The sequence below is a fragment of the Anomaloglossus baeobatrachus genome, chromosome 1 (genome assembly GCF_048569485.1).
Source record: "Anomaloglossus baeobatrachus isolate aAnoBae1 chromosome 1, aAnoBae1.hap1, whole genome shotgun sequence".
In the NCBI taxonomy this organism is placed as follows: Eukaryota; Metazoa; Chordata; class Amphibia; order Anura; family Aromobatidae; genus Anomaloglossus; species Anomaloglossus baeobatrachus.
The window spans coordinates 559,804,611-559,829,785 of NC_134353.1; the positions used below are offsets into that span (position 1 = coordinate 559,804,611).

The window sequence follows — 25,175 nt, forward strand, 5'->3', positions numbered from 1 at the left end:
CATCACTTGTTTATTTTATAATAATAATTATTCTTTTGTTATATTGTTTTCACTTTGGATGTATTTAGTCTAGTAAAGATTTATATTTTAACTTTCCTACCATTGTAGTCCAAAATTTGTAGGTTAGGTTTTATATATCCATCACCTCTTGACTACTTGGGTTTCATATAAGCATATACTTTCACCTTTGCCTGCCTCCCTCCCCCCTCCCCTTTTTCCTTGTTGGTGTGGTGAGCATTTTTGTTGGCTTTATATGCTGTTAGCATGTAACAAATGGATTGCAATAAAAAGAAAAATCTCTTTAAAAATTGGACTACTGTATGTGCCAGAGATTTGACATAGCTGTTGTCTTAAAACTTCAATTACCAGCTTTAATTGGTTTCCAACCAACACAGAAAATATACATTGCAGTAGATTGTCTGCTACGTACATTTTCGGTAAGCTGATTTTCCAGCCGTTGTCAGTGCTTTTCACTGGTACAGTATTACTAAGCCCTCAACTGCCAGGATCAGTGCTAGTGCTGATCTTAACAGTTTAATCATCTTACTGCAGCATTCATAGCGAATACAGCGCCTAAATTAATAGTTAGAGGGAAAGGGGGTTCCCTCTGCCACCAATCGGCCCTCTTAACACGATTATGGGTGCCAATAGCCTACTATAACAGCTGGAAGCCAAGTAATGGCCCCCATGGCTGCCATTTTGCTTCTCCATCTGCCCAAGCCATGGTTTAACAGGATTTTTGTCAACATTGTGCTGACAAGCGTAATATACTGCAATACAAAAGTATTTCAATGTATTATTAGGAGCAGCCAAGTTCATTGAAATTCAAGTCCTCTAAAATGAAAAGGGAAAATTTAAAATAGTAAAATTTTTATATAGACAAACTCCTCAACATTGAAATGGCAGAACTAAGAAGGAGTAGTCCTTGGAATTTTGGAAATCAAATTTTAAAGCTAAGCAAATGATGAAAAAATTGAATGTTCAAAATATTTTGATTTATTAAGTGTCTAGTATGACTACCACATGCATAAATACATGCACTTACACACTTGGCAAGTTATCAATGAAGATATTAATGGCTGTGGAATGTTCTGCCACCCTGAATATACTTGGGCATGAAATTCATCAAGATTGGGTGATAGCAGCTCCTTTTACAATTGCTGACCAATGACATCCCAGATGTGCCTGCTATGTAGGCTATGGTGGCACATTTAGGGCTCACAGACTGCTCACAGTAGCGCAAGCAACATGTGACCTGCTGCCTTATTGTGTTGGAAAAAGATCTTCTGAGACACTGTAGAGTAATGGTTGTATCACTGGTTCTTCGACTAAGCCTATTTAACGCAATGCAGTTACGTGTACCTTCAAGAAAAACTAATGGGGTCTGGCAACCATACATTATGCCATCAAGCACCATAATCCTGGCAGTTAGACTGGTGTAACGTTCCTTTTCATGGCGCTGCCTCAAAATTGTTGGTCTCCTGATAACTGTCATTGCATCCAAGAAAAAGCGGGAATCATTGCTTACCAGGGTAGACCTCCATTGCCATCATACTGAACACCAAAATAATCTTTGAAAGCAGTGGTGTAAGGTGAGTGAAGAGGCCTTTTCGAGTGAGATTGTAGGCTGGCATATTGTACAATAGCTGGACCCCCTATAGGCTTACAAATGATTTAGAATGTAAAATTACAAAATATTTAAGTGGTAATACTCAACCTATTCAATTGCCATATTATTTATCTCAGTGAACTCCAGGGGAAAAAAATTAAATAGAATTTTGGTGATTTTTTTTTTTTTTTTTTTTTTTTCTTCCAGCAACTGTTTCATTGTATCAGATTTTGGCATTTTAATGTTTACTTCCGTTCTTTTATATCTTTAATTAGGATGCACATAGGTGTATTAATGCCTTGGATGAGCTGGCCTCTCTCCAGGTCACCATGCAACATGCCCAGAAGCACACAGGTCTGATCACTACTTTGAAAAAAGTAAGGCCTCTGGTATTTTCTTTTCATTTACTGTGTTAGAAATAATGATATGTATACCACTTTCCTACTGATGGGTGTCATAAACCCCAATGTGATTACTTTTTTATTAGCTTAGTATCTGGGTAGTTTTTAGATTAGATGCTGTGCACAGGAAACTAGAGACAGAAAAAATTTTGGACTTAATAACCAAGTCTCATTTTTCAAATCTGACATGGAATTTATATGGTAAATAACACTGGAATGCTTGTACGTATCCTACTGATTCTGAGATTATTATTTATTATTATAGCGCCATTTATTCTGTGCCACTTTACATGTAAAAAGGGGTATACTTAATAAAAACAAGTACACTAATCATGAACAATACAAGGCACAGGCTGGTACAGGAGGAGAGAGAACCCTGTCCGCGAGGGCTCACAGTCAACAAGGGATGGGTGAGGATACAATATTTGAGGGTAGAGCTGGTCGTGCAGCAGTATTGTGGAACGAGTGTTACTGCAGGTTGTCTGCTTGTCTGAAGCGGTAGGTCTTCATGTTCCTTTTGAAGGTTTCCACAGTAAAGCGAGGTTCTAGATCACAGATGTATGTAGGAGAAGTTGTGCATCGTTTTGTATGTCATGATTAAGGTTTTGAACTAGAGTCTTTGGGCAATGGGAAGCCAGTGAAAGGATTAGCAGAGAGGAGAGGCCTGGGAATAGCGGAGGGACGAGTTGATTAGTTGGGCAGCAGTGTTTAGGATAGATTGGAGGAATGTGAGATTGCTAGTAGGGAGGCAACAGAGCAGGAGGTTGCAGTAGTCGAGACGGCAGATGATGAAGGCATGCACTAGTGTTTTTGAAGCTTTTTGGTTAAGGTACGCATGGATCCGTGAAATAAATTTGAGTTGCAGTCTGCAGGAAAAGGCTTGGATATGTGGCTTGAAGGAGAGAGCAAAGTCAAGGGTTACCCCGAGGCAACCAGCTTGCGGGATTGGGAAAGTCAGCAGCCATTGACATCGGTCTGTTGTAGGAGGGTGAGTGTGGGTGTTCAGTGAGATTAGGGAAAAATGATCAGTTCTGTTTTGTACATGTTAAGTTTTACTAATCAAGCAGAGAAAAAGGACGAAATAGCAGCCATTGTAGGATTCTGGTTAGTAAGGAGTTGATATCGGGTCCAGAGAGGTAGATCTGCATTGGCATAGAGATAACACTGAAAGCCGTAGGACTTGATGAGCTGTCCCAGGCCGAAAGTGTAGATGGAGAAGAGCAGGGGCCAAGAAATAAACCTTGGGGACACCGACAGGTAGTGTGTGAGTGGGAGATGCCAGATGTCCAGGCTGTTAGGCATTAAGGGATCCAAGATAGGGCCAAGTTGGTGATAACAAGAGATGACAGAATCTGTAGTAAGTGGGAATCGTCCACTGTGTCGAAAGCAGGAGGAGAAGGATGGTTCAAGATGGACATTGTGTTCCAGTAGTTTTGAGGCATATGGGAGAAGTGATATAGGGCAATAGCTAGACACAGAGGAAGGATCAAGGAAGGGCTTTTTAAGGATGGATGAGACCAAGGCATGTTTAAAGCATGAGGGAAAGACACCAGTTGTTTGTAATAGGTTGAAGAGATGGGTTAGGGTTGGGATGAAGACATTGGTGAGGTTGGGGATGAGGTGGGATAGGAGAGGGTCAAGTGCACAGATAGCTGGTGAGGTGTCTGTAGAGTAGAGAAGAAAGTTTCTCTTCTCATAGCGGCAAGCTGGTTTTGGAGGAAGAGTGCCACGTGGCTATGAGGACAGGCTGTGGGGGCTCTAGGTCAAAGCTTTTTCTGATGTTGTCAATCTTTTGCTTCAAGAATGAGGCAAATTCTTCAGATGAGAGGCAAGAGGGGAGGTGCTAGGGGACGAAGGATAGAATTGAACATGTTGAGTAGCTGTTTAGGTTTGCAAGACGGAGGATATGAGGGATGAGAAGTATTTTTCTTTTGTAGCAGTAAGAGCTTGAAATTGGTGAAGGCCTGTTTGTATGCAATGAAGTGCTCAATGGAATGGGATCTTTTCCATCTCCACTCAGCAACCCTCGAAATCTGTCTCGGCCCTTTGGTCAGGCTGGTGTGCCAGTTTTGGTTTGCATGGGGGGGGGGGGTGGCCGATTCGAGAGCTGCAGCAATTGTGGTATGTAAAGTGGCAGTAATGTCTGAATTGTGTAAGGAATCTATGTCAGCAAGAGGGAGGCGGGAGTCAAAGGGTGAGTGTAAATCAAGGTGTTTGAGATTTCTGCGAGACTAAGTTTGTGGGGTGGATATTGTCCACTCGGAAAGGAGAGGGAAGAGAATGTAAATAGGTTGTGGTCGGACAGGGGGAGAGGCGAATTAGAGAGATTGGATAGAGAACTGAGGCGGGTGAATATGAGGACCCGTGTGTGGCCATCTTTGTGGGTAGATGGGGAGGACCATTGAGTGAGGCCGAAGGAGGAAGAGAGTGTTCGAAGCAGCTGAGTGTGAAGTGTTAATGAGGATGTTGAAGTCACTCATGATAATAATGGGGATGTCAACGGAAAGGCAATGAAGTAGGCAGGTTGTGAAGTGGTCAAAAAAGGAGGTGGCTCGCCCTACGGGTAGTAAACAACAGCCAGTTGGAGGGGGAAGTAGAAGTAACGGCGGGTGGCAGTGACATTGGGGTGAAGAAGTAGTTCTCCCTGATGGGAGAAAACTAACTCCTTCACCATGCTTGTTGCTGAGGGTGTGAGAAAGGTGTTTTTTTGCGATGCATAATACTTTGTTGGAAAATTTGGGTTGCTTATGAAAATATCTGAATTTTTACAAATTTAGAAAAATAATCTCAGAGCAACTAGATAGCACAAAAAATGAGAACATTTACCATGTCTACTTTAAATCAACATCATTTTTTCAAACTTTCTTTTATTTTGTTAGCCTGTTATAAATGTCTTTTTGAGAGCTTTAGAGATTACTGTAACTTGGAGACCCTCTATTTCTCTGACGCCTCATTGGGGGACACAGGACCATGGTCTTGCCTACATACTGTTTCAAAGCATTACTGAATAGCCAGGAGCGCCTACTGAGATAGGTACTCCACTATCGTTTGCAGAATTTTCCTACCTAGGTTCGCCTCAGCCGAAGCCTGGGTATGTATTCAGTAATGCTTTGAAACAGTATGTAGGCACGACCATGGTCCTGTGTCCCCAATGATGGCTAAGAGAAAACGATTTTACGGAGCGTACACAAAAATCCGTTTTTTACATTGACAGATAATGGACCTAAATGGGAAGTTACTAGATTCATGCTGCCTGAACAACTGAAAATGTTTCAGGGAACTGTTTAACCGAGCCTATACTACATAGACCATAGAAAAAGAGGTTAAAGAGGGAGCCTCTTCTTTTAATCAAGTAGATGTCATTATTGACCGCAATATCTAGGTGGTTAAACGCCCATGGTTATGGTGCTAACACTTATCATGACTGATGCAGCAGAGTCACACTTTCTCACCATGCAGGTCCAGGGAGGGGAGCCTACATACTCATTCCTTAGCTGTATGGTCCATTTTCTCCTGTTACCCCTTTTGTACATTAAATGTTTGGGGCCAAAGCAACATTTTAGTGGAAAAAAATAGTAATTTTTTATTTTCACAGCCCAATGTTTTACAATTCTATGAATCACCTGAAGGTTAAAATTGCTCACTACATCCATAGATTAAAGGGAACCTGTCACCAGGTTTTTCCCTTTATAACCTGCAGCCACCACCAGTAAGCTCTCATATACAGCATTCCAGACTGCTGTATATAAGAGCCCAGGCCACTTTGTACAACATAAAAAACACCTTTATAATACTCACCTAGGGGGTGGTATGGTCCGATGGGTGGTGCTGCTCTCAGGTCCGGGACCTCCTCCATCTTGTGGGATCGCCGTCCTCCTGCCCAGCCCTGTGTGCATGACTCATCCTACGTCATTCACAGAGGGGCCTCCATTGCGCTCCTGCATATTTTGATCTGCCTGTCTGTGGGCAGATTAAAGTACTGTAGTGCGCATGCATGGGCGGTGTTTGACCTTTTCTCACGCCTGCGCAGTATAGTACTTTGCGTTGCCCTCCGCAGGGGAGAAATCAAAGTGCGCATGTGCAGGAGGCCTCATCTTTTTATGTAAGTGAAAGGTATGTAACAGAACACTAGCTGAAAAGACATTAGTGTACTCTCCCAGGAAAACCATTCTAGTGCAGGAGTTTGCTTGTCTGTGCTGCTATCTACAATTCGAGTGATTTAGTATTATTGTGCACATGCCTGTACTCTACTCACTTTAGTGTATAATTGGAGGTAGTTTTTAATAGAAGATACGGAGAATGTAATGTTGTTATAATTTTGTGTCGTTGACAGATTCGTCGATTTAAAGCTAGCCAGGTCATAATGGAAAAAGCCACCATGCTTTACAACAAGTTTAAAAACATGTACCTTGTTGGTGAAGGGGAATCTGTAATAACACAGGTTCTTAATAAGTCTCTAGCAGAACAGCGGCAACAGGAGGAAGCTAATAAAGGAAAGGAAGCTGGAAAGAGGGGACCTTTTAAGAAAGTTGAAAAAGAACAGACCTCTGGTAATGTCCACAGTAGTTAATTTTTTACACGATCCTCCTTGAACCACAATTGTTACATGATGACAGTGTCTTATAAGCAGTTTAAAGTAGATCCATTGGGGATTAATTCATTAAAGTAAAATTGAAGTGATCTTGTGCAAGATCATAGTGCAAAGTTGCATGCAATACCTGCTAAAGTAGTAACTAGTGTTTGTTCTTTTTTTTTTTCTCCTCTTGCTTACTCATGACATGCAAAATCAAACTACATTTTCACAACCACGTTCACATGTGATCACTTTGAAGCAGTGCCTTGGATAAGTTTTAGGCCTTGCTTGCACTAGGATTTAACATGGACGAGTGCAATCCGATAATATGAACGAATCGGCATGAGAAAATAATCGCAGAATGCTGTGTTTGACAGCGAGTCTCGAATCACACCTTTACAAGTCTATGGGTGCGTGTGAAACATCGGACATCACTTGGCATCCGAGTGCCATGTGATATATGCACAGACAAGCAGGGGAGAAGATGAAGAGATTACCTTCTCCCTCTTTTCTGCACCTGTGATCAGATCACAGTTCAATGACAATCAGATCACGCTTGCAGCAGAGCCTGAGCTAACGGTCATTAGCATCTCTCATCCAATGCTATTGTATCGGATGCCATACACACTTAGGAGTGAAGCCATACACACTTTAAGCAGTGTTTCTCCTTTTCAGCAGTGTAGCTTGCAGATTAGCGTTTGGCTATGTTCCCACAACTGTATTTCTTCAGTATTTTGAATCTGTGTTTGTAAGATAAAATCGGGAGTGGAATCTTTAGAGAAATGCTATAATTGAATTCAGTATTTTTGGTATTTAATATTTATTTGTGAGACAAAAACAGGACTTATTCACACATCTGTAAGGCCTATGTTGTTGTTAAGCCACTTCAAATAGTTATACTGACATAATCAGCGTTTTTTTTGTTTTTGTTTTTTTTCAGGTGTTAAAGCGAACCTGTTATGTTAAAAAAAAAATGCTATTAACCTGCAGATGTGGGGTTAATCTGCAGATAATAGCATTCTGCCGTTAGATCATGAGTTCCGCTGCCAAGAGGAAATTAACTTAGTCTCCCAACAGCCTCGGGTTTTCAGTTTCCCAACAGCCTCGGGTTTTCAGTTATAGCAGTGCCACCAGCATGGTTTCCGTTACCATTCAGTACATAGTCAGCTGTGTCTATAACCACACCCCTGGCACTGACTGACAGCCAACTGTGTTGATACAATGCTGAGCTGACTGTCAGTCAGTGCCATGGTGTGGTTACAGCTGCTGCCCGCTATGTATTGAGCGGTGACTGAAACCACACTGGCTGCGTCCTCTATAACAGAAAGCTCTTCTTGGAGGAAAAAGTTCATTTCCCCTCAATGGTGGGGCTCTCAGTGCCGCAAATGCACAGTGTCAGAACAGAATGCTATGAACCTGCAGATTAAAGGGGTTGTACACAACTTGGACAATCTTCTCAATCGGAGTGTTTGACCCCTTTAAAAAAAAAAAAAACACTTAGGCCAGGTGCACACTTTGCGTATTTGTTGATTTTTTTTTTTTTTTCTTTTTCGCTCCTAATTGGGAGACCCAGACAGTGGGTGTATAGCTACTGCCCTCTGGAGGCCGCACAAAGAACTACACTCAAAAGTGTAAGGCCCCTCCCCTTCTGGCTATACACCCTCCCGTAGGAGTACAGATTCCTCAGTTTTAGCTTTGTGCGCAAGGAGGTCAGACACGCACGCATAGCTCCATTGTTTTTAGTCAGCAGCAGCTGCTGACTATGTCGGATGGAAGAAAAGAGGGCCCATAAACAGGGCTCCCAGCATGCTCCCTTCTCACCCCACTGTATGTCGGAGGTGTTTGTAAGGTTGAGGTACCCATTGCGGGTACGGCGGCAGGAGCCCACATGCTGATTCCTTCCCCATCCCTTTTTACAGGGCTCTGGGTGAAGTGGGATTTACTGGTCTCCAGGCACTGAGACCGTGCTCCATCTACAGCCCCTGGAGAAGATGCTGGATGGAGCGGAGTACATCAGGGACATGGCCCTGCATCCTCAAGGTACTCTGTGTCCCCGTGCAGGCGCTCACACCGCAGCATGCTGGGTGTTGTAGTGCGCCGGGGGACATCAGCGCTACGGCGCTTGTGCCATGGCCTCATTCAGCTTAGCTGAAGCAGGCACACTTCCAGGAATCGGTCGCGCCGGCCGCTGGGACTGCGGCGCGGCTGGCACTTGTGGTGCGCCGGGGACTTCAGCGCGGCCCGCGCTTTTACGGCGGCCGCGCTGATAACTCGAGTCCCCGGCTTTTGCGGCCTGCTTCCGTTCGTTCCCGCCCCCGGACCTGCCAGTCAGGAGAGGGGCGGGACGCTGGCCACATCTAGAAATCGGTCATGCCGGCCGCTGGGACTGCGGCGCGGCTGGCACTTGTGGTGCGCCGGGGACTTCAGCGCGGCCCGCGCTTTTACGGCGGCCGCGCTGATAACTCGAGTCCCCGGCTTTTGCGGCCTGCTCCCGTTCGTTCCCGCCCCCAGACCTGCCAGTCAGGAGAGGGGCGGGACGCTGGCCAGTGCATCAGCGCTGAGGGCTGGAGTCGTTTTTACATACTCCAGCCCTCACAATCGGCACAGAGGGGACACTGTTTCCCGCACTTTTGTTTGGGAACTCCCACGGACCGCCCCTCTCCACAGACGCCGGCAGCCATTCCTGCTGACACGCTGAGCTGCAGAGGGGAGCCGGGGAGACCCAGACAAGGAATTCTGCAGCCTCTTACCCGCTATTCAGCGGGCGGTAAGCAGCCCTCAGGGCTCACCCCTCTTGTGCCAGTAGTATTCTTAGTATTTTGTCGCTACAAATACTTGGTATTACATAGCGCTGGTCGCCCTTTGGCTATAGACTCTCTCACATTCAGAGAGCCAGCAGCATGTCGTCCGCAAAACGCAAGGGTGCCAAAGCACAGACATTATATGCTTCCTGCACCGCATGTGGGACTTTTCTACCGGCAGGCTCCACGGACCCCCATTGTGTGCAGTGCTCGGCCCCTGCGGCGCTTGCACAGCCGGGGCCTCTGCTGGACGTGACCCAGGGTGTACCACCTGTGAATGCTGTCCAGGTGACAGGCACTGAGTTTGCAGCTTTTGCTGACAGAATGTCTCTCACTATGTCACAAATTCTTGACACATTGCGAGCTAGGCCTGTACTTCAGGCCACGGACACTGTGCAATCATTGCCCCCTGGTCCCCCTCAGCTCCAAGCTCCGGGACGGGCATATACACCTCAGGGTGAAGACTCTGACTCGGACGATGGCCCCGGGCAGCCTAAGCGGGCTCGCTATGACGGGCCTTCACATTCATCTCAATGGTCAGGATCCCAGCGAGATGAATCTATGGGTGATGAGGCGGACGTAACTGATCAGGATTCTGATCCTGGAACCGCTCTCAATCTAGATACACCAGATGGTGACGCCATAGTTAATGATCTTATATTTAACATCAATAAGATGTTAAATATTTCCCCACCAGCTCCTCTTGTGGAGGAGTCAGCTTCGCAGCACGAGAGAATCCATTTCAGATACCCTAAGCGTACTTTAAGCACTTTTCTGGACCACGCTGACTTTAGAGACGCAATCCAGAAACCCCACGCTTATCCTGAAAGGCGTTTTCCTAAACGGCTTAAAGATACACGCTATCCTTTTCCCCCTGAGGTGGTCAAAGGTTGGACCCAGTGTCCAAAAGTGGATCCTCCAATTTCCAGGCTTGCAGCTAGATCCTTGGTTGCAGTTGAAGATGGAGCGGCACTTAAAGATGCCACTGACAGGCAGATGGAGCTCTGGCTGAAATCCATCTATGAAGCGATTGGAGCGTCATTAGCGCCTTCTTTTGCAGCCGTATGGGCACTCCAAGCTATCTCAGCCGGGCTTGCGCGAGTTGACTCCGTCACACGTGCATTTGCCCCGCAGGTTGCACCATTGACCTCGCAAATGGCGGCATTCGCGTCGTACGCGATTAATGCTGTTCTTGACGCTACAAGCCGCACGGCAGTGGCGTCAGCCAACTCCGTTGTTTTGCGTAGGGCCCTGTGGTTGAGACATTGGAAAGCAGATTCTCATTCCAAGAAGTGCTTAACCAATTTGCCTTTTTCTCGTGACCGATTGTTTGGAGAGCGTTTGGATGAAATCATCAAACACTCCAAGGGTAAGGACTCATCCTTACCGCAACACAGACAAAACAGACCCCAACAGAGGAAGGGTCAGTCTGGTTATCGGTCCTTTCGAGGACCGGGCAGGTCCCAATTCGCATCGTCAAAAAAGACTCAAAAAGACCAGAGACGCTCAGATTCTTGGAGGTCTCAGTCACGCCCAAAAAGGGCAGCCGGAGGAACCGTTGCCAAAACGGCGTCCTCCTGACTTGAGGTCTCCGATTCCCACACCCGCGGTCGGTGGGAGGCTTTCCCACTTTGGCGACATCTGGCTGTCACACGTCAAAGACCGTTGGGTGAGGGATATTCTGTCTCACGGGTACAGGATAGAGTTCAGTTCTCGTCCGCCAACTCGTTTCTTCAGAACTTCTCCCCCACCAGACCGAGCCGATGCTCTGTTGCAGGCGGTGGCCGCTCTAAAAGCGGAAGGAGTGGTGACCTCCGTCCCTCTTCAGGAACAAGGTCACGGTTTTTACTCCAATCTGTTTGTGGTCCCAAAAAAGGACGGATCGTATCGGCCCGTCCTGGATCTAAAGTTGCTCAACAGACACGTAAAAGTCAGGAGGTTCCGGATGGAATCCCTACGCTCCGTCATAGCCTCAATGTCTCAAGGAGATTTTCTAGCATCAATAGATATCAAAGATGCGTATCTCCACGTGCCGATCGCACCAGAGCATCAGCGTTTCCTACGCTTCGTCATACACGACGAACACCTGCAGTTCGTAGCGTTACCTTTCGGTCTGGCAACAGCCCCCCGGGTCTTCACCAAGGTCATGGCAGCAGTAGTAGCTGTTCTGCACTCGCAGGGTCACTCGGTCATCCCGTATCTAGACGACCTGCTTATAAAGGCACCCTCTCAAGAGGCATGCCAACACAGTCTGAAAGTGGCACTAGACACTCTCCAGAGTTTCGGGTGGATTATCAACTTTCCAAAGTCTCATCTAACCCCGACCCAATCTCTGACTTATCTTGGCATGGAGTTTCATACTCTCTCAGCGATAGTGAAGCTTCCACTGGACAAGCAGTGCTCGCTGCGGACTGGAGTGCAATCTCTCCTTCAGAGCCAGTCGCACTCACTGAGGCGCCTCATGCATTTCCTAGGAAAGATGGTAGCAGCAATGGAGGCAGTCCCGTTCGCGCAGTTTCATCTGCGCCCTCTACAATGGGACATTCTACGCCAATGGGACGGGAAATCGACGTCCCTCGACAGGACTGTCTCCCTCTCTCAGACTGCCAAGGACTCTCTGCGTTGGTGGCTTCTCCCCACCTCATTGTCACAGGGAAAGTCGTTCCTTCCCCCGTCCTGGGCAGTGGTCACGACGGATGCGAGCCTATCAGGGTGGGGAGCGGTGTATCTCCACCACAGGGCTCAGGGGATGTGGACTCTGGAAGAGTCCACCCTGCAGATCAATGTTCTGGAAATCAGAGCAATCTACCTTGCCCTGCGAGCCTTCCAACAATGGCTGGAAGGCAAACAAATTCGGATTCAGTCGGACAATTCCACGGCGGTGGCGTACATCAACCACCAAGGGGGAACACGCAGTCGCCAAGCCTTTCAAGAAGTCCAACGGATTTTGACGTGGGTGGAAAGCAGAGCGTCCACCATATCCGCAGTTCACATCCCAGGCGTGGAAAACTGGGAAGCAGACTTTCTCAGTCGCCAGGGCATGGACGCAGGAGAATGGTCCCTTCACCCGGACGTGTTTCAGCAGATCTGTTGCCGCTGGGGGACGCCGGACGTCGATCTGATGGCGTCACGACACAACAACAAGGTCCCAGTTTTCATGGCACGGTCTCACGATCACCGAGCACTGGCGGCAGACGCCTTGGTTCAGGATTGGTCGCAATTCCGACTCCCCTATGTGTTCCCACCTCTAGCATTGTTACCCAGAGTTCTCCGGAAAATCAGGTCCGACTGCCATCGAGCCATACTCGTCGCTCCAGATTGGCCAAGAAGGTCGTGGTACCCGGATCTGTGGCATCTCACGGTAGGCCAACCGTGGACACTACCAGACCGTCCAGATTTGCTGTCTCAAGGGCCGTTTTTCCATCTGAATTCTGCGGCCCTGAACCTGACTGTGTGGCCATTGAGTCCTGGATCCTAGCGGCCTCAGGTTTATCTCATGAAGTTGTTGCCACAATGAGACAGGCTAGAAAACCATCCTCAGCTAAGATCTATCACAGAACGTGGAAGATATTCTTAGCGTGGTGCGTGGCTCAAGGGTTTTCTCCCTGGCCATTTGCATTGCCAACTTTTCTTTCCTTCCTGCAGTCTGGGTTGGAAAAAGGCTTGTCGCTTAGCTCTCTTAAGGGTCAAGTCTCCGCGCTATCCGTATTCTTTCAGAAGCGCTTGGCACAGCTTTCTAAAGTACGCACTTTTCTCCAAGGAGTTTGTCATATCGTTCCTCCTTACAGACGGCCATTGGAACCCTGGGATCTGAACAAGGTTCTCATTGCTCTCCAGAAGCCGCCTTTCGAGCCTTTGAAAGAGGTTCCCCTTTCTCGGCTTTCACAAAAGGTAGTTTTTCTTGTGGCGGTCACGTCTCTTCGAAGAGTGTCCGAGCTAGCGGCGTTATCTTGCAAATCTCCCTTCCTGGTGTTTCACCAAGACAAGGTAGTACTGCGTCCAATTCCAGAGTTTTCTCCCAAGGTGGTTTCTTCCTTTCATCTCAATCAGGATATCACTTTACCATCTTTGTGTCCGCATCCAGTTCACCAATTTGAAAAGGGTTTACATCTGTTGGACCTGGTGAGAGCACTCAGGATTTACATTTCTCGCACGGCGGCTCTACGCCGTTCTGATGCGCTCTTTGTCCTAGTCGCTGGTCAGCATAAGGGATCGCAAGCTTCCAAATCCACCCTGGCGCGGTGGATCAAGGAACCAATTCTTCACACATACCGTTCTGCTGGGCTTCCGATTCCATCTGGACTGAAGGCCCATTCTACCAGAGCCGTGGGTGCGTCCTGGGCATTGCGGCATCAGGCTACGGCTCAGCAAGTGTGCCAGGCGGCTACCTGGTCGAGTCTGCACACGTTTACCAAACACTATCAAGTGCATACCTACGCTTCGGCAGATGCCAGCCTAGGTAGACAGGTCCTTCAGGCGGCGGTGGCCCACCTGTAGGAAGAGGCTGTCTGACAGCCCGTTCATGTGGTATCTTTTTACCCACCCAGGGACTGCTTTTGGACGTCCCACTGTCTGGGTCTCCCAATTAGGAGCGAAAAAGAAGAAGGGAATTTTGTTTACTTACCGTAAATTCCTTTTCTTCTAGCTCCAATTGGGAGACCCAGCACCCGCCCTATTTGTTCTTAGGGTTTCGTTTTTCGGGTGCACATGTTGTTCATGTTGTTTCTTAAGTTCTCCGATCATGTTATCGGATTGAATTTGTTTTTGAAACTGTTATTGGCTTTCCTCCTTCTTGCTTTGGTACTAAAACTGAGGAATCTGTACTCCTACGGGAGGGTGTATAGCCAGAAGGGGAGGGGCCTTACACTTTTGAGTGTAGTTCTTTGTGCGGCCTCCAGAGGGCAGTAGCTATACACCCACTGTCTGGGTCTCCCAATTGGAGCTAGAAGAAAAGGAATTTACGGTAAGTAAACAAAATTCCCTTCTTTTTTTACCTCAGTTCCACTCCTGGTTTTGTCTTACAAATACTATCAGAGGAATCAGTGCTGGCTTACCTCTCTCCACCTTCAGGCAAATCGAATATCAAGATGAAGTCAGAGCTGTGGATGGCCGCTCCGTCATTGTAGATATTTGATACAATTGAAAGTGGGGACAGTGAAGACAACATTGATTGGGCGTAGATCTCGCGTGACATAACAGCGTCATGTGAGGCAGCGCTGACACTGATGGAACAGAGAAGCTGAGTAATAAGTGCTTTTATTTTAATGGGGCAAACACTCAGATTGAGAAGGGGCTGTCCAAGTACTGGACAACCTCTTCACCCTCATATCAACTTGGTTAATAAAGTTTGTTTTTTTACATGACAGGTTCCCTTTTAAGTTGCTTGAAATTACAGTGATGTGGTGTTGAAAGTGTGACACTGTCATATGTTCATCCCTTATTTAGATGCATACATTTTTGCATGAAGCTAGAGAAATTTTAAGATTGAAAGCTTTCCATTTAATAGAATACAAATCAAAAAAGGTCCATGGAGCCTCTGTTAGGAGTCTCAACATGGAAAAATAGCCAGATATCCCTCCGAGAAGGACCTAGCCAAGGAGTGGCTCTTTTTAGGAGACCACCATAACCACCATATTAAGTGGCCCTTTCAGTCAATATTAAACGCTTTGACGAGTTTAAAGATATGACAAGGGAAATACCAAGGCTAAGTATCCATCCACAGACAGCTGTTTCGGGGTGTTGCCCCTCATCAGTGTGTGGTGTAGGATTCTGGCCAGGTGGGAGCAATGCCTAGTAGACCAGCACGACAAAACAATCACTGATCTCGGGGAGACCAGCCTGAGAAAACACTCCACTCTTTGGCTAGGTCATTCCCGCAGGGATAGCTGGCTATTTTCCATGTTGAGACTCATAACAGAGGCTCCACGGACCTTTTTTGATTTGCATACTTCCCAGGGTGCAATGCACCTAGGATTTCACTGTGTTGAGCGCCTTCTCTGGCTGCCAGCAGTGTTTTCTCAGGCTGGTCTCCCCGAGATGAGTGATTGTTTTATCTTGCTATTTAATAGAATAAACTTTACTAGTCAAGATAGATTGTTATAATTACTGTTCACTTTATTATGGTTTATCTATATCTTGCCTTAAACCAAATTTTATTAAAAGCAAAATCATTCTCATATACATTAGGTTAATGCCAGCCGCAATCGATAATATCACTGTTTTGGACAATACTCTAATGTTTGTGGGGGTGCCAGCTGATTTGAAAGGAAAAATGTCTATCAAGTATGTCAGATTTCAACCGATTTGTTCTCCCAGCTATACGCCAACAGCCGAACAAGTGTTCTTGTGTATGGCAGATGAGCCAAGATTGATGTTGGCCGAAGCACTGTTCAACTGACAGGCATCAAATGTGTATGGGTTTATTAAAGTCAGTTTGTGTGGCGTTTTTCTAATCTGCTTTTGCTATTGAAAACATTATCTATGAGCTCAAAAACCTTTCAGGTGATGCGTTTTTTTAAAAAGCTGATCTGCCTTTGCAGCTGAAAAATGTATCCTCAAAAAACGCACCAAAAACGCTGTGTGTGAATGTAACCTTAGATCAGGAATAGAACAGCCATGTATAGGACATTTCATAACTTTCCCAAATTCCTATGAAAAAATATTCAACACATTCTGCATTGCACTACTGTACCCAATTTATTATATCTTTCAGGAGTCTGAGTCGGTCCATTTTATTCCGACTCCACCAAAATGAACTACGACTCCGACTCCTCAGCCTTGCTTTTAACCCCTTAAATGGCGCTGTCCATGTGTGACAGCGCCATTATAATAGCAATTACTCACAGGCCGATACTAAAAGTCATGTGACGTGATCACGTGGATCTGGTGGTTGTCATGGTAGCACAGGGTCATGTGAGGACTCCTGTGCTCACATGACTCATCCTGTAAGAAACAGCCGAGTGCTGCTTGTTACAAGAGATCATTTCTCCCGGTCTGAGTGGTGCTGCTCTGATCAGGAAAAATGAATGAGCGATCAGACAGCTGATCGTTATAGCCCACTAGGGGAACTAGTAAAATTTTAAAAAACGTTTTGAAAAAGTAAAAAAAAAAAAACCTGAAAGTTAAAATAACCCCTCCATTTGCCCCATTGAAAATTAAAAGGTTGAAAAATATACACACATGTGGTATCGCCAAGTTCAAAAACGCCCGACCTATCAAAATATAAAATTAATTAATCTGATCAGTAAATGGCGTAGCGTCAAAAAAATTCCAAACTCCAAAATTAAGTTTTTTGGTCGCCACAAATTTTGTGCAAAATGTAATAACAGGTGATCAAAACGTAGCATCTGCGGAAAAATGGTACCATTAGAAACGTCAGCTGAAGATGCAAAACATTAGCCATCACTGAGCCATAGATCCTGAAAAAATGCGAACGCTATGGGTTGCGGAAAATGGTGCAAAACGTACGCCACTTTTTTGGATAAACTTCTGATTTTTTTTTTTAACTCTTTAGATAAAAGTAAACCTATTCATGTTTAGTGTCTACAAACTCGTACCGACCTGCATCACAGTGACACATCAGTTTTACCATGTAGTGAACACTGTGAATAGAATATCTCAAAAACAATTGTGCCATCGCACTTTTTTTTGCAATTTTTCCACATTTGGATTTTTTTTTGCCATTTTCCAGTACACTATATGGTAAAACTCATGGTTTCATTTAAAAGTACAGCTCGTTCCGCAAAAAATGAGCTTTCGCATGACAATATTGATTGAAAAATAAAAAAGTTACAAATCTGAGAAGAAGAATGGCGAAATAAAGCGGAAAGCGCAAAATCGGACGGTTAAGATGTCAGTTGTTCATGGGAAACCCATTTAAAATCAGAACATGGTTTAATTTCTCAAACAGGAGATCCCTCCACTCCTTTTAGGCCCCATGTCTGTGAAAAACCATGCAATTTTAGACATATAAATAAAATATTAGTGCTGTGGTTGGTATGGGGCACCCAACAACTGATTAACAATTACTGACAAAACACCAAAATGTCCTGTATTTATCCTCCAGAGACAAAAACCGTAAATGGTGGTCGGGAAACAAAGGAACAAGTACAACAGAATGGAGACAGTAGTGAGGAAAATGATAAGGAGGACAAAAGTACTAAACGGTAAGAAGCCATTTTGAGAATGACACCACTATTCTTACACTGGCACACTGCTCACATTCCTAGTACTGCAAGTGATGAACCACTGCACCTGTTCAAACAATGAAATAGAGAGCGCACTCACAGGCGTTAAACATTTAAATATTTATGGCTTGTCCTGCACGTAAGATATCATAATTTACTTTCATAAGCTACATGTCATGCTAAGGTTTTGTCTCTCTTTGAAGCATAGTAACCCCTTGCTAACATCATTCATACATGTACTGCGCAACTTGGGAGTGGGTTTATGTCTGATACACAGCGGATATGGCAGTGACACACAGCGAAGATCTGCCTCTAGCCGTGGGTGGACGGGAGTAGAACTTGCGTTTCGTAACCTTTTAAATTCCGCTGTTAGCCTTGACAGCAATATTAAAGTGTTTTTCTTCGGCGCTCTATTGGGAGACCCAGACGATTGGGTGTATAGCACTGCCTCCGGAGGCCACACAAAGCAATTACACTAAAAAGTGTAAGGCCCCTCCCCTTCTGGCTATACACCCCCAGTGGGATCACTGGCTCACCAGTTTTCTGCTTTGTGCGAAGGAGGTCAGACATCCACGCATAGCTCCACTGTTTGTAGTCAGCAGTAGCTGCTGGCTCTATCGGATGGAAGAAAAGAGGGCCCATATAGGGCCCCCAGCATGCTCCCTTCTCACCCGCGGTGGTGCTTGTAAGGTTGAGGTACCTATTGCTGGTACAGAGGCTGGAGCCCACATGCTGTTTTCCTTCCACATCCCCTGGAGGGCTCTGTGGAAGTGGGATCTTGCCGGCCCCCAAGCCCTGGGGCCGGGCTCCATCCACAGACCCATAGAACCTGCTGGATTGGGAGCGGGAGTGCCGTTCAGGGACATGGCCCTGCAACTTTCAGGTACTCTGTGTCCCCGGCAGGCACGGACACTCTCAGGGCTTGCTGAGCGTTGTAGTGCGCCGGGGACAGTGGCGCTGTACGCTGGGGGTTAGGTCACTGCAGCTTTGCTGAGTGACGTTGTGTGTTGGGAACTACTGCGCCGACCGCTCCTGGAGCGGCGGCGCAGCTGCGACTTGTGGTGCGCCGGGGGCTTTGCGCCGACCGCGCTTTTACGGCGGCGGCGCTTCTAACTTTAGCCCCCGGCTTCTGCGGCCTAGCGCCGCTTCGTTCCCGCCCCCACCCTGTCAATCAGGGTAGGGGAGAGACGCTGCTCAATGGCAGCGCCGAGGGCTGGAGCTTTATTTACATGCTCCAGCCCTCTCACTAGGCACAGGGGGAAGCAGACTTCCCGCTCTTCGTCGGTGTACGCCCAGGGCCCGCCCCCCCTCTCCACAAGGACGCCGGCAGCCATTACACGTGGGCACTACCAGACCGACCAGACTTACTGTCCCAAGGGCCGTTTTTCCATCGGAATTCTGCGGCCCTCAACCTGACTGCGTGGCCATTGAGTCCTGGATCCTAGCGTCTTCAGGCTTATCCCAAGGGGTCGTTGCCACCATGAGACAGGCTAGGAAGCCCACGTCTGCTAAGATCTACCACAGAACGTGGAGGATATTCTTATCCTGGTGCTCTGCTCAGAGAGTGTCTCCCTGGCCATTTGCATTACCTACCCTTCTTTCTTTCCTGCAATCTGGGTTAGAAAAAGGTTTGTCGCTCGGCTCCCTTAAAGGACAAGTCTCGGCGCTATCCGTCTTTTTTCAGAAGCGTCTAGCACGACTTTCTAAGGTGCGCACGTTCCTACAGGGGGTTTGCCATATAGTTCCCCCGTACAAGCGGCCGTTAGATCCATGGGATCTGAACAGGGTACTAGTTGCCCTCCAGAAGCCGCCCTTCGAGCCTCTGAAGGAGGTTTCACTTTCTAGACTATCACAGAAAGTGGCTTTTCTGGTAGCGATCACATCTCTTCGGAGAGTGTCTGAGCTAGCAGCGCTGTCTTCCAAGGCTCCCTTCCTGGTCTTCCACCAGGACAAGGTAGTGCTGCGCCCCATTCAGGAGTTTCTCCCGAAGGTGGTATCCTCTTTTCATCTTAATCAGGATATCTTTTTGCCTTCGTTTTGTCCTCATGCAGTTCATCGGTATGAGAAGGATTTACATTTGTTAGATCTGGTGAGAGCACTCAGAATCTACATTTCCCGCACAGCGCCCCTGCGCCGTTCGGATGCACTCTTTGTCCTTGTCGCTGGTAGGCGCAAAGGGTCGCAGGCTTCTAAGGCCACCCTGGCTCGATGGATCAAAGAACCAATTCTTGAAGCCTACCGTTCTGCGGGGCTTCAGGTTCCATCAGGGCTGAAGGCCCATTCTACCAGAGCCGTGGGTGCGTCCTGGGCATTGCGACACCAGGCTACGGCTCAACAGGTGTGCCAGGCAGCTACCTGGTCGAGTCTGCACACTTTCACCAAACATTATCAGGTGCATACCTATGCTTCGGCGGACGCCAGCCTAGGTAGAAGAGTCCTGCAGGCGGCAGTTGCCTCCCCGTAGGGGAGGGCTGTCTTTGCAGCTCTAACATGAGGTATTTCTTTACCCACCCAGGGACAGCTTTTGGACGTCCCAATCGTCTGGGTCTCCCAATAGAGCGCCGAAGAAGAAGGGAATTTTGTTACTTACCGTAAATTCCTTTTCTTCTAGCTCTTATTGGGAGACCCAGCACCCGCCCTGTTGTCCTTCGGGATTTTTGGTTTGTTTGCGGGTACACATGTTGTTCATGTTGAACGGTTTTCAGTTCTCCGATGTTACTCGGAGTGAATTTGTTTAAACCAGTTATTGGCTTTCCTCCTTCTTGCTTTTGCACTAAAACTGGTGAGCCAGTGATCCCACTGGGGGTGTATAGCCAGAAGGGGAGGGGCCTTACACTTTTTAGTGTAATTGCTTTGTGTGGCCTCCGGAGGCAGTGCTATACACCCAATCGTCTGGGTCTCCCAATAAGAGCTAGAAGAAAAGGAATTTACGGTAAGTAACAAAATTCCCTTCTTTCCAATAATATTGTTAATTTCAAAGTTAATTTTACTTAAAGGGAACCAATCACCAGGATTTTCGCCATTATTCTAAACCCAGTGCTGTACTGGCACTATCAGGATGATTCTCTACATACCTATAGTGGTCAGCTCGGATGTTTAGGTTTTGAAATCCAAGAAAGTAAAGTTTATAAAATCATCTGCTTGTTGAGTGACAGCAGCAAAGGAGCAGATCATATATTCATAGTTATCCCCTCCCCCTGTTAGAATTAGCATAAGTATTATACAAACTATTTACTTTGTCTCTTGCAGGACCTGTGTGAGGTCATACCCCCTGGATGTTCATCTAACCTATGTGGTTTTTAGTTTTTTTCTGAAATAAAAGTGGAATTTTAATTATTTACCTCCGACGTGCTGCTGCATTCTATTCCCTCCACCCATGTGACCTGGTATCAGCTTTGCTGGCTGAGGCCCCGCCCCTTCTGGTCACATGGGTATGACCTCACACAGGTCCTGCTAGACAAAGTGAGTCGTTTGTATAATACTTATGCTAATTCTAACAGAGGGAGGGGATAACTATGAATATATAATCTGCTCCTTTGCAGCTGTCACTCAACAAGCCGCTAATTTTATAAACTTTACTTTTTTGGATTTCAAAACCTAAACATCTGAGCTGACCACTACAGGTATGTAGAGAATCAGCCTGATAGTGCCAGTATAGCACTGGCTTTAGGTTATATATGAAAATCCTGCTGATTGGTTCCCTTTAATAGATCATAGAATAATAATTTTCTTTATCGTTCCTTTGGGAGACTCAGACCATGGGTGTTTAGCTTCTGCCTCCGGAGGACACACAAAGTACTACACTTAAAAGTGTAGCTCCTCCCTCTGAGCTTATACACCCCCTGGTAGCCAGTCCTAGCCAGTTTATTGCTTTGTGTCAGGAGGCATACATCCACACATGCATTCTCATCTGATTTGTTTGACTTTTGGAAAGAGTTTGAAGAAAAGCGGGTCCATGTCTGGACTCCCGGCATGTCCCTTCTCACCCCACTGTGTCGGCGGTGTTGTTAAGGTTGATTTACAAGGCTGCAGCCTTACATGCCGCGCTCCTTCACCATCCCTTCTGGGCTCTGGCTTGAAGTGGGAGCCAGCATGGTCTCCATGCCTGGCAGGAGTCCGGTCTCCATCCACAGCCCCTTGAGGATTCTGTTGGACCGGAGCACTCATCCCCAGGGACATGGCCCTGCGTCTCAGCAGCTAAGTACCTGAGACGTTTATGTTGGGCGTCCCGGTTCTTTATTGTAAGGGGAGAGTATGCTGTATGTGATTGTTTTAACTTTTCCGGCGGGTTCTCTAGCTTTTGCCTGAGAACCGCGCCGATGGTGCCTGCTTGTCGGCCTCACCGCTTAAATTTAGGCCCTTGCTTCGCCGGAGGCCTAGTTTCATTTTCCTGCCCTCGCATGTCACTCATGCAGAGGGACAGGTTCGGCTCCTCCCGGCGGCCGTTCTACACAGGGGAGGGACACTCCCCACTGCTGGGGCGTCCCTCCTTCCCTGCAAGTCTCTATAGCCCTCCAGTTCCTGCTCTTTTATAGGAACGCCCTCTTCTCAGGCAGAGTTCACTCTGCTCTGGGACATCCTGCATTCTGCATCTCTGCTGAGGTGCTGCGACTGTGGGACCGGGCTTCGGGATCTGGAGGGCACACAACACCGCGCTCAGCGGTCTGGTAGGCCACAGCCGGTCTCCGGTTGTGGACCTCTGTATATACTCTCTGGGGTTCATTCTCTGGCAGAGCCCCCACTCCAGCAGCATGTCTCACACAAGGAGCAAGGCTCTAAAGCCTTATTCTACATGCACTGCATGTAAGCTCCTGCTGCCTGAGCCGACCACCTATCCACATTGTGATGTCTGCTCTAACTTGGTGGTGCCACAGCCTGGAGTCTCACCCCCAGTGGTCTCTCAGGCTGCTGCTGCTGCACCTGTGATTGAACCCCCGGCCTGGGTAGAGTCCTTTTCTAGGTCCATATCCCAGTCATTTGCTGAGTCCATGGGGCTTTTGTCCAGGACTTTGATGAATATGCATCAGCCCCCCTCACAGGGTGCCTCTAATACTCTTGACAGAGGACTCCTATCCTCTGACCTCCGTCCATCGGAGCTCACGGAGGATTCATCATCTGATCCCAGACCCCGTCCTTCTAAGAGAAGGCGCAGGGTTTCCTCCCTTTCCCCATCCCACGGCTCTGTCTCAAGAGCTGACTCTCTAGATGAGGAGGATGCCCTCACTGGGGGCTCGGAGGCTATGTATCCCATCGATTTCTCTGAGGGTGACTCAGATCTTAGTGATTTGATTGCTTCTATTAATTCTGTGCTGGATCTCAATCCGCCAGTGTCAGAGGAGCAACTCTCTTTGGCAGAAAAACATCAGTTTACCGCGCCTAAGAGAGTGAAGAGTGTGTTCTTTAACCACTCCAGTTTTCAGACCGCTGTGACCAATCCCAGGGTCTGCCCTGACAAACGCTTTCCAAAGCGTGGTTCTGATGACCGGTTTCCATTTCCACCTGAGGTGGTCAAGGAGTGGTCTCACTCCCCAAAGGTAGACCCTCCGGTGTCTAGGCTATCAGCCCGGACCGTTGTGTCGGTGGCTGACGGCACCTCACTTAAGGATTCCACTGACCGTCAGATTGACCTTCTGGCCAAATCTGTGTATGAAGCTGCGGGGGCCGCGTTTTCCCCGACTTTTGGAGCAGTGTGGGCTCTCAAAGCCATCTCTGCTTCTCTAGAGGAGATGCATTCCCTCACCAAGGAATCTATTCCTGAGATGGTTACCGTAACTGCTCAGGCTTCAGCTTTTTCATCCTATGCCATGTCTGCCATGCTAGAGGCTCCTCACCGCACTGCGGTGGCTTCAGCTAATTCTCTTGTTATCCGCAGGATTTTGTGGCTTCGAGAGTGGAAGGCAGATGCTTCTTCCAAGAAGTTTCTTGCTGGGCTCCCTTTTGCTGGTTCACGGCTGTTTGGTGAACAGCTGGATGAAATCATTAAAGAAGCTACTGGCGGGAAGAGTACTTCCATGCCACAAACCAAGACCAGGAAACCCGCCCAGGGTAGGAATCAATCGAGGTTTCGTTCCTTTCGTTCCTCCAACTGGTCATCCTCTAAGCCTTCCGCCTCGTCCGCTAACTCAGCCAAGGATCAGAAATCCAACTGGCGCCCAAAAGCGCGTCCGCAGAAGACCGCAGGAGGTTCTGCCACTAAGGCAGCTTCCTCATGACTCTCGGCCCGCTCCAGCCACGTCCTTAGTCGGTGGCAGGGTCTCCCACTTTGGCGACGCTTGGTTAAAGCAAGTCTCCGATCAGTGGGTGAGAGACATCATATCTCACGGCTACAGGATAGAATTCTCTTCCAGCCCTCCAAACAGATTTTTTTCTCTCAACTCCCCCCTGCTCCAAGGCCGCCGCCTTCTCGCAGGCCGTGGCGTCCTTGCAGGCAAACGGAGTGATTGTCCCAGTTCCCGCTCAGGAACGGTTCAGAGGTTTTTACTCAAATCTCTTCCTAGTTCCGAAAAAGGACGGTACCTTCCGGCCCATCCTGGATCTCAAGCTTCTCAACAAGCATGTCCGGGTGCGGCATTTTCGCATGGAGTCTCTGCGATCAGTCATTGCCTCTATGACCCAAGGGGAGTTCCTGGCGTCCATCGACATCAGAGGATCATTTCCAATTCGTGGCTCTCCCCTTCGGGTTAGCCACGGCCCCTCGGGTATTCACCAAGGTCATGGCGGCAGTGATTGCGGTCCTGCACCTCCAGGGGTTAGCAGTGCTTCCTTATCTGGACGACCTTCTGGTCAAGGGTACATCCAGCGCAGACTGTCAGCGGAGTGTTTCGCTCACTCTCGCCACCCTAGCTAAATTCAGGTGGATTGTCAATCTTCCCAAATCCACTCTGACTCCGACCCAGAGTCTCACGTACCTAGGGATGCAGTTCGAGACTTTGCCGGCACTTGTGAAGTTGCCCTTAGACAAACAGCTGTCACTCCGGTTGGCGGTGCGCTCTCTCCTGAGGCCCCGCCGTTATACCCTCAGGCGTCTGATGCAGGTGCTGGGTCAAATGGTGGCCTCCATGGAGGCGGTTCCCTTTGCCCAGTTCCATCTGCGTCCTCTGCAGCTGGACATTCTCCGCTGTTGGGACAAGCGGCCTTCCTCCTTACAGAGGTTAGTGGCTCTGTCGCCACGGACCAGGAGCTCTCTTCAGTGGTGGCTTCGACCCCTCTCCCTGTCCCAAGGGCGCTCCTTCCTGACTCCGTCCTGGGTGATTCTCACCACGGATGCCAGCCTATCCGGCTGGGGAGCGGTACATCTCCACCACAGAGCACAGGGCACTTGGACTCCGTCCGAGTCAGCCCTTTCAATCAATGTGCTTTAAACCAGAGCTGTGCTTCTAGCTCTCCTAGCCTTTCACCACCTGTTGGCGGGCAGGCACATTAGAGTCCAGTCAGACAACGCGACAGCGGTTGCCTACATCAATCACCAAGGCGGGACACGCAGCCGCCTGGCAATGTTGGAGGTCCAACGCATTCTTCAATAGGCGGAGGACTCCAAGTCCACCATATCCGCAGTCCACATCCCTGGCGTAGAAAACTGGGAGGCAGATTATCTCAGCCGTCAAT

The 25,175-nt window shown here is 47.8% G+C and overlaps 1 protein-coding gene across 1 annotated transcript in view; it reads left to right on the forward strand.

Annotated features, from left to right (window-relative positions):
• PSIP1 (PC4 and SRSF1 interacting protein 1) overlaps positions 1 to 25,175 on the forward strand; it is a 124,259-nt gene that overhangs the window by 91,849 nt on the left and 7,235 nt on the right. The window contains exons 14-16 of the mRNA XM_075316944.1: positions 1,885 to 1,986; positions 6,344 to 6,560; positions 17,450 to 17,549. Coding sequence (XP_075173059.1) covers positions 1,885 to 1,986; positions 6,344 to 6,560; positions 17,450 to 17,549 — 419 coding nt within the window. The remainder of the gene's footprint in view (positions 1 to 1,884; positions 1,987 to 6,343; positions 6,561 to 17,449; positions 17,550 to 25,175) is intronic.